Below are 9,972 nucleotides of genomic sequence, written 5' to 3' on the forward strand. Positions count from 1 at the left end.
ATGAGCAGCTGCACGGTGCATCACTCACTTTGTATATTCTATTATTGTTATTATTTCCCCTTCCTTTTCTGTCCTACTGAACTGCCTTTATCACAGCCCACAAGTTTTACCTCCCCCCCCCCCGCCTTCCCCAAGGCACTGGGGTGGATAGGAGGGGAGCGAGCGAGCGGCTGTGTGGTGCTGAGCTGCCTGCCGGGTTAAACCACAGCAAGGCAAGAAGAACATCTGACAGGAAAATACAAGTCTCAGCAAGAAAATGTCAAGAAAGCATTAAATTCCACTGCACCAGATACACAGCTGTAAACACTAAGAGGGAGAAGCACAGTTCTGGCATCAATACAAACGAGAACAGGCTGGTCAAACCCCAAATTTACAGAAGATATCTATCAGATGAAAAACCGTCAGAAGAACCTCTCAGCAGTCACAGCAGGAAAAAGCAAACACTAGTTCAAGACAGAGCATGCAGTTTGCAAAGCAGATTGCAAGAGAGGTGAAGACCTAAGAGAGTCTTCCAATTTTACGTTGCTGATCACTTCACCCTTCTTTCTGCAACACATGAAAGCCAACTAAGCTGGATTTGTCTGAATCATTTTTCAACAACAAAGCTCCCCTTGGTTTTATTTCTGTAAGCTTTGTTCTCTGCTCTGTAATAAGCTATTACTCACTCAGAACAAAACTGTATTCCCACCACACACTGAAACTTTTCTTACAAACAAACAAGAAAAAAAAACCCTCTCCTTCCTGCATTTGAAATGTACAGGAAAAATATTTTAAGTAAAGAAAAAAGAAGGGGAGCAATTGTCATTTACACCTATGCATTATCTGAAGACCTGAGCTGCATCAGACGAGAGAAATGTACTTTGCATTTCAAAGCTGAATATGTGCTGAGATCTTCTGACATGTATGTGACGAGCGTTCCTAGAGAATTAAAATTGTCATTTATATAGCAGTTATGCTGCAGCCAAATGAGACCTGAAGTTACTGATCCACCTGAATGCCCGCTCATTTTCAAAGTCCCAAGGAGAATATGTAAGAGACTACTAGGTCCTCAGGTACTGTGCTCAGGTTTGGAGGGAAAAAGCATAAAAAAGAAGGATATGTTATTCTCCTAAATTTTTCTAAGTAATGGAAAATACCTTCATTGGCCAAATTATTTTAGTCTTCATTAGACACCAACACTCTAGATATGGAAAACTGACATAGAGATAGCCTGCCTATGGAGGGTTACCAACATTTTCCTCTCAATATTTTCTATCTAGAAAGGAATGAGAATGCTCAGAAAAAGCATATTCTCTTTGGGAACAGTGAGAGAGAAGAAGATTTTAAGAGAAGAAAATTAAGAGCCACAAGAGAAATCTGACTCCTGCTGCTATATGCCGTCTTCAAAATGCCATCAAAATCCTAAGATAGCATCGCCATCACTTTGCAGCAAGGTCCAGACAAGCACCCTGAAAGTGCATCACATTGAACATTACCTACAGCTATTACATTTTCCTGACAAAGTATTTCAACAACAGCTACTGCTACGCCGGCATGAAAGAGGTCACCTTCAAACCACAGACCCTTGTGTGGTGACATCCATTATCTGCCACTCATTATCTGGAAACACACCTGGAATAGCACAATTAAAACAGCAATCTACAGTAAATTACCACACATGCCATATGACTGGAGTTAAAAGCCATTATCACTGTTGATTTGGCCAATACAGGTCACATGAAACTTGAACTTGTCTCTCCCCTGCTCAGGCCAGAAACCTGTTCCACTCAACTCCCCCAGCAGTCCCACAGTGTTGTTTGTGATCTTGATCTTAACACCTCTGACTCAGCAGCCTGTGAAGCTCATGCAACCCACTTACAAGAATCCACTCCTGAAACTCACTGGCTCTGTACTGATTAGCTGATAGAGGTGCAGAGCAATTTGTAGCAAATTAGAAAACCTTGGCTGGAATTTAACCTGTGCTTTAACACCTGTTCCTACAACACAGGATGACTTATTTCGTACATTTGTTTCTTACATGGTGGTGCAGTTTTCATTGTATTGTAAGGCAAGGAAAAACACCCAAGGCCTCTTTCCCATGTTCATTTCTCGGGTGGAGAAACAATTACTAGTGCAGTCTATTTTCTGTATCTGTGTTTTCGAAATATGTAAATGGTAAAAACACTAACTTTACGGAAGTTTCACCTTTGCTCTACTTTCTGCATCCTTTTCAGGCAGGATTTCCCTTATTTAGACAGCCAAAGATGTTTTTAGAGCATAAAAAAAGTGCTGTATGGTTGTTTGTTCATTTTTACACTAGAATTAATACCTTTAGTGGTAACAAATGAATCCTCTCCTTTAATCTGGTCAGCAAGCATCTCTTACCTCAAGACCGGCAACCAATTTCCATGAGATTGACTGAAATTCTCTTAATTACATTGAAAAGAAAACATCCTTTCACAATAAAATTAAGTAACCATAGCCACCAACATCTGAGAGAAGTAGCAGCTACTAAACATATTAAGGAATGTATTTGAGAATGACTTTCCCAAAAATTTAAAATAACAGATTTGGTTGCAATTTTTCTCTTTTGAAGGTAAAGAGTTATTGTTCTCGAAAGTTCCTGTAAATATTCAGGCAAGCATCACGTAACTGACCTTACTTCAAACAAATGATTAAAAAAAAATTAAAAAATGACACTGCCTATGTTCATACATGAGCAGTGCTCGATGTGATGTTCCCTACAACCTCTGTCATTGCCTCAGGGCATTGCAAGGCACAAGCCATGTGTCTCTGGGTGCTTTCAAAGAGACGATCAGGAAGGCTTAGTGCATGAGGCAGGCACCTGTACTGCCTCAATTATTTGATCTTATTAGTCATAATCTCACCCCACATCATTTTTGTTTGGTAAATACAGGATTATGAGTATGGAAGAACAAGAGCAAATATTTATTTTGTGCACAGATCAAGACTTTGAGTTGAGTTCTATCTTTTCTTAATTTTTAGAACTTCCTCATTTACCTAGTAAGCAGCTAAAATCTGACACTTAAGAAAAAGCTCTTTCTGGCCTCTAGATCCAAATCCTAACTTTGCATGAGACAGGGCACAACGCAAATTGTTCTCTGCCTCACTGGGACCAGAAGCATGAACGCTAACCTCACACATCCACAATGCAGTGTCTTCAGTTTGCTTTTTTTTGTTTGCTTGTTTGTTTTAATCTGTAGGCATATGTTAAATGCAAGCTACATTAACTGACTGAATCCTGTTGGCCCTTCAAGACAGATACAAATGTGACAACTACACAGGCACACGTGGCCCTTAACATGAGGACTGCTTCTCTGGGTTATGTAGGATCAGCAGACATATGGATTTTGGTTTGCTCTGAACCATGCAGAAAGACTTCGCATAGATGAGCCCTCTAATATGAGTTTTAAAACAGATGCACTTAAAACAGTCACAAAACTGACTTTGGACCAAAGCCTTAGAAGCAAACTGTGGAGATGAACAGACTTTCAACTGTCCAGAAGAACAAAATTCCTGCAGAAAAGGGGGACAAGGAACAAAGACCTCAGCTATTTCTGAGACAGGGGAAAAGAGATACTTTCCCAAGGTTACAGAGCCAGTCTCAAACAGAGCTGAAGTACAACCACAGTAATCTAGTCTGCCCACGTACAGTTAGAATGTCAGTGAACCAGACTGAAAAAAATAGGTATTTACATCAGAAACATTACAACACGAAGAAGAAAAATAACTCAGCCCACATAAATCTACCCAACAAAGAACTATTTCCCTTGAAATTCCTGTCAAAAGGCATACTGCTACCTTCATGCGGATCTGTCATCTGCTCATATTTGAAATTCCAACAAACCAGATAGGATCTGACCAATCCCATTTCTTGGAAATAGGTACTCCCGAGCCGAGCTGGCTGGCTTGTGTGGGCATGCTGGTCAGTGCTGTCAGAACGCCGCTACATGAAACAACCTGGCAAGCTTGCAGCTATCTGCAAGGCCAAGAAGCCAAAGTGCTGTTGTCAGTAAAAAGGAATGAGCCTGCTACGACTTTCCTGGTTACTCTTTATTTTATGCAATTTTAGTGTAAACATAAGCTAGGGCAGTGTCCTGACGAAGCTGACAGAAAAAGCAAGCGAGCCAACGCCATCTCACAGGCTGTAGTTCAGCTGCAAGAGATGCATCATTTCTTCCAAAATTATTGGTATAATAACAAAAATTTTTACAGCAATGCATTATTAAAAAAAAAAACAACAACAACAACAACAAAAGAATTGTATTATTTATTATTAAAAGAAGAAAAGTTACTGTTTGGAATAGCTCATTGGAAAATCTACACAAAGGTCAACGGCGATTTGTTTCTCCTAAATGGATACTGGTGACAACACTTGCACCTCAGAAGGATGTTCAGAAGAGAAAATAAACCATGAAGAAGTATAGGGAAGGAAAGCAAATTAAACATAGCAAAGAGTGACTGCAATCTTGGCATTGCAAAATTTCTTTAAAAAGGAAGGCTGGTCCAAAAGTTTAGGATTTGGAAGACTGAGAGAAGTCACTGCCTACTTGTAGATCAGTTCACAAACACCCAATTAAGAAAATACTAGCACAGTCCCACCTCGTGAGAGCACTGTGAAGATAAATGTGTTAATGACTGCAAAGCTCTCCTATGCCCCAGTGAGGGCCCACTTCAGAATTAAGACAGCTAGTGAGAATTGGCAATTATCACGTGTGTGCCATTAACAACGCCTTTCTGGGTAGCCTAGTGACTTGTCTAAAACGTTTAGCCTGTAGCAAACCAGAACAACAGAAGGGCAAGACACAAGGGATTTCATTATCATTTTTAACTTGAGGACAAAAAAGGGAAAAATTCTCCAGGGCCTCACCACCAACAACAAATCATCAATCTGCGCAAAGTACTGTCATAAAGCACCTTCTAAAACACAGCACTTCAGCTAGTCTGGCTCAATTCCTCTTCAAACAAACCTAGAGTCTTAAGTTTCCATAAGTCACCAACACATTACAGAAGGTATTTTCTGGCTTCACCAATGAGCAAGCTGTACAAGTAACAAAACATGCACACACAGTTAAATACATTAAATAGAGGGCAGCAAGCACTAAGCCAGGGGGCAGTACATTCTAGAGATGGACAAGATCCACAGACTCCCTCTGCTACCTACCCTACCTCATCCCAGCACCCCCATTCCCTGCCCGCCCTATGCCATCTTCCCCTTTAGAAAGAGAGACTTGGTTCTCTGGGGAGTGAAGACTAAATTACATCCCTTCTCTCAACCCCACTCTTCCCTTTATAGCTCCACAAGGCTATAATCAGCCAGACTGCATGCTGTTATGGACTGCAAGCACCTTCTTTTTCTTCCAAGTGGTCTGGAATGCCTTTGTCTCTGGACAGAGCCGTACAGCACAACTCCACCACTGAAGAAAAGGGAAGAAGAAAGGGGGCTCCCCAAAACAGAGCAACACAGGAAAAAGGAACACACGTAGAGAAGAGCTGCAGGTGCACTGCAGATCAGCCATGGAAGTGTAAGTCCAGGTAAGCTAACAGATGTCAAAGTTAGACTTCATTTGAGCATTTATGGTTCACCAAGAATACTCTGCACATCCTCACTTTCTCTGTATTGCACAGGACCAATAGACACGCTACACTTCTTGCATGCATTTACCAGAAGTAATTTTAAACCACATCATGGTTCACAGAATGAAATGAGAACAGGTGTCATGGAGCTGATCCGAGTTTAAAAAAGATAATAATCTGGCAACACCCCAAACCTCCTAACCAATGCACTGAGCAGCAAGGTAGTAGGAGGCTGGCAAAACTAACTGAAACAGCTGTAATTCCATTCCCTCTAAACATCACATATTGGCCTCTTCATGTGTAAAGAAAGACCTTCAATCATCTCTCCATCATGCAAGCACACCTGCAGTTTGCTATAACTGATGATATTCAGTCTCAGACAGTCTGTTCACGTTTGGATTTTGGAATGCAGCATCTGTATTTAGCTCCTCCTCATATCTGTCTGCTGCGAAAATCTTTAATCAAACACAAGATGTTTCAAAGGTAACCTCATACCACAAAACAATCTGTAAACCAACCAGAAATTCTGTGCAATGGCTGCCACCTAATGCTCAGGAGAGTAACTGCACTTACTGAAGAAAAAAGTTTCAGTAAATCAAGCAACAATTTCTGTTTAAAATATACGTTCTCAGAAAAAAAAAAAATAATAGTCTTTTAACCCACCACAAAAAAAAAATAAAATATTTCCAGTATTTCATATGCATCTGGTGCTCTAGAACTTCACGCTATTACAGAAAGTATTCCTTCATAATTAGTGCTTAAGTGGAAAAAGGGGAGAAAACAGTAAAGCCCTGGTTATAGTGTGAAATCCCAGTCTTACAGTTAACTATCATGACAGAGCCAGGACAGAAACTTTCTGAAATAAATCGTCAAGATAATTCAAAAGATTTTGCACATTAAGCTATCATTCATCAGCACTAATAATAATCTCTTTAACCTGCATGGAACCAAATATCCACTTGGTTAGGAAACACCACTGCAAGTTTTAGTACAGATGGAGAAGTGAGCTAGTCAGCATCTTGCCCTGTGGACTGGAATTCACCTTATACAAAGCAGCAGTACTGACCCTTCCTCATCACCAGCCAGTTAGGCTTTCTGGGCATTGCTAGCAGTAACAAAAGAGTTAGGAGTTACAGAATCACAGAATTTCTAGGTTGGAAGAGACCTCAAGATCATCGAGTCCAACCTCTGACCTAACGCTAACAGTCCCCACTAAACCATATCCCTAAGCTCTACATCTAAACGTCTTTTGAAGACTTCCAGGGATGGTGACTCCACCACTTCCCTGGGCAGCCTGTTCCAATGTGTAACTAGTTCCAACTAGAAAGACTTAAATTATGCCATAAACATAAGATAAGCAAAAAAAAAAAAAAAAAAAAAAGAAAGAAAAGGGGGGGGGGGGAGTGGTGGTGGGGAGTTTGTAAAAATGAATTGCCCATTTCCTCCACAATGTTATTTACAATCTTCTTTTACTGCGGAAAAGAAGAAAATATAACGTTCTTCTCTTTCTTCTGCAAACAGTCAGAGTGTGATTATTTTCTATGATAGAGACCATTAGCAGGATGACAATAAGAGGACACCAGATCTCAAATCCAGAAACGCCCCCAACTTTTTTTTTTTTTTTTACCTTTTTTTTCCTAAAAATAAATCCCTTGTAAGTCTGTGCTTTAATTTTACAAACTTGATGTCAGAAATACCATACTTTATAATAGTACTACCATTCAACTTGTTTTACTTTCACTAAAGCATTTTTAACTCCCACACATTAAATACAAAACCGAACACAATGAAAGCCAACACGGCATATGAATACAACCATCGTTACTTACTTCTCCTGTGATAGGGTTGGTTCCATATTTCTTTATCCAAGGAACAATGCTCCTGAAAAGAGAAGGAAGAAAGTAATAAGATTCAAGCAACAATAGCAACCTCTATTATTTTTTAATAGCCAAGATTATTTCTACCAACTTGCTAAGATCAAATGATGAGTACACAGCTGTAACCAAGCAGTTCAGCAACACAAAAATAAAGCTAAGTACAGACAGTAACTTACAGTATGTCAAAGACTGTCCCATCTGGCGTGCAAACTGGATATTCAAATGGCTGCAGAGACAAACTAGAAAAAAAGTACATGTTTTTAGCAAAATCAGCTGGAAATCATGATGACAGAAGCAAATAACATTTAGCTGAATCACTTGCATATTAAAGGAAGGCCTATACCAGTGAAAATACTGAGTGGCTGCCAATACTCACTACATGATATTCTACATAAATTAGGTTAAAAACAAGATCTCTGAAAGGAACTGATGCAGTTCAGCACCCACTGCCATACAGCCACAGGTGTAGATGCTGTGACACTCCTGAAGCTGCTTCTGTTGCCCCAGCAGGTTCTACCCGCACACAAGATGGTCCAAGCAGACACAGTCTTTGTACTAAACAGGCTAGGGAGTAATTGGCAATTACATTCGGTATCCCTCGTTAGGGATGTTTCCATAATCCGTTCAGCTTTTAGCCAAGCAGCAGTAGTAAGTAGGTGGGGATGGAACCTTCTGGAACTATTTGATTTACTAGACAATATCTAACCCACCTCTACTAACTCCTGTATTTCATTCTAGGACTTCAAGAATGAAACTAAACACAAAAATAGGATAAATATCCCTTCAGTCTATCTAATCACTGCCTCTGAGATACAAATAACTGTCCAACCATATTCTAAGCAGGAAAAAATCGATTCAAGTCCCAATTACACAGATTTCTAAGATTGGAACAAGCACGGTAACTGTTCTGAATTATTTTATCACTTTTAGCCATCAAATTCAATCTCAGCAGACACTAAGGATGGGAAATACTGATATTGTTTCAGTTCTTATTGAAATTTTCTTGCTGCATTGCTATCATAGCAGACACAAGTCAATGAAAGTACCTTGGAAGAACACAGCTTCAGCAATAGCTCAGATGAAGAGACGGGTCATTTAATAATGATAACGTAATTTTATTGCTTTACCTGCAGTGATCAAATGATATACGTCTGAAATTAGTTCGTGGATGGTCTGTTTATGAGAAACAAAGCACAGGATTAATACAAAGTATGCCAGGTAACAAAGAAACATTTGAAGTTACACTGTGCAATCTGTGTGGTAGCAATTTACCAATGACAAGAATAAACACAGTAAGCTCTGCAAACCCATAACTAAAATCAGATTCCCACTGTAGAGCACAAATATGCTCCTCAACGGAAATAACAACCAGAATAAAATGAGCAGAGCTCCGACGGACTGACAGCACTGAATTTAAATTAGATGATTAATTTGTAAGTGCCTTCATGCTCTGCCCTACCGGTAGATGCAGAACTTGCTGAGGGCAAGGAGAGTTCATCTAGACGTCACACCTCCAATTTCAGCATTTTCCATGCTCATCAGTGTCACCAATTTTTGGACCCCCAGTTACAAGGCTCAGCAGTTCCAAAGCCAACCCAGGAAGTGCTCAGACACCCCTGCAGCACCTGCAGGAGCTGTGCTCTAGGAGATCCTTTCACCGGCCACCCCGAGCGACGTGACCCCGTGTCAGAGCCCTCACACCGCTGCTCAAGCAAAGCAAGGGACAGAGCATTTAGAGAAGGAACTCTGCGGAGCTCCAGCAAAGAGGAGACTGGAAACTGGAGTGCGAGCGTGGAGACAAGGCCAAAGGAGAAGGAGAGCAGCCCGGGGGTGCCTGAGGAAGGCAGCCCCAGCCCCGGCGGTGAGCGAGGCGCAGCAGCAGGCCCGGTGCGGGGCAGCAGGGCCGCGGGGAGCCACCGGGCACTCACCTGCCTTCTTGCCGCCGTAGAACTGCGTGTACTCGGCGCAGGTGATGTACCTGCGGGCAGAGCGGGGTCACCACACGGCACACGGCCACACGGCCACCCCCCCGCGCCCCCCGGCCACCCCCCAGCCCCAGCCCGGCCGCCCCGCTCACATCTTGTCCTTCTGGTGCTGCCGCTTCCCCATGGCTGCGGCTCGGCCCCGAGGCCCCGACCGCCGCCGGCACCCGCACGGTTGAGGCCGTGGCGCTTTTCCGGGGCGGGTGCGGCTCCGAAGGGCCCCGCCGGGAAACGCGGGCGGCGAGCGGCGTTCCGGGGCCGGCCCTCAGGAGGCGGCGGAGCGGGAGAGCCTCGGGGGGCGGCTGAGGGGAGTCGAGGGGCGGCCGCGGGCCCTGCCGGGGCCCCTCAGGGGCACGGCGCCACCCGCTCGGCAACGCCGGCCCTCGGGCACGGCTGAAGGCGTGAGGGGCTGAGGGAGGGCAGCTCCCGCTCGTCAGGCGGCCTGGTGGCCGATTCCACAGAAAAAATAGAAAGTAAAAAAAAAAATTGTGCGTTCAACTGGTCCAGATCAGGCTCGAGTGTCGTCCCGCCCCGCC

General features: G+C 42.8%; 1 protein-coding gene across 1 annotated transcript in view; it reads right to left on the minus strand.

Annotated features, from left to right (window-relative positions):
• Nucleotides 1–9,636, minus strand: part of PPIL2 (peptidylprolyl isomerase like 2) — a 72,171-nt gene extending 62,535 nt beyond the window's left edge. The window contains exons 1-5 of the mRNA XM_032199171.1: nt 9,532–9,636; nt 9,383–9,432; nt 8,582–8,627; nt 7,631–7,693; nt 7,407–7,458 (exon numbers count right to left, since the gene is read on the minus strand). Of these exons, the coding sequence (XP_032055062.1) occupies nt 7,407–7,458; nt 7,631–7,693; nt 8,582–8,627; nt 9,383–9,432; nt 9,532–9,563 (243 nt within the window). The 5' untranslated portion in view covers nt 9,564–9,636. The remainder of the gene's footprint in view (nt 1–7,406; nt 7,459–7,630; nt 7,694–8,581; nt 8,628–9,382; nt 9,433–9,531) is intronic.
• Nucleotides 9,637–9,972: the final 336 nt, after the last annotated feature.

The sequence above is a fragment of the Aythya fuligula genome, chromosome 17 (genome assembly GCF_009819795.1).
Source record: "Aythya fuligula isolate bAytFul2 chromosome 17, bAytFul2.pri, whole genome shotgun sequence".
Classification (NCBI taxonomy): Eukaryota; Metazoa; Chordata; class Aves; order Anseriformes; family Anatidae; genus Aythya; species Aythya fuligula.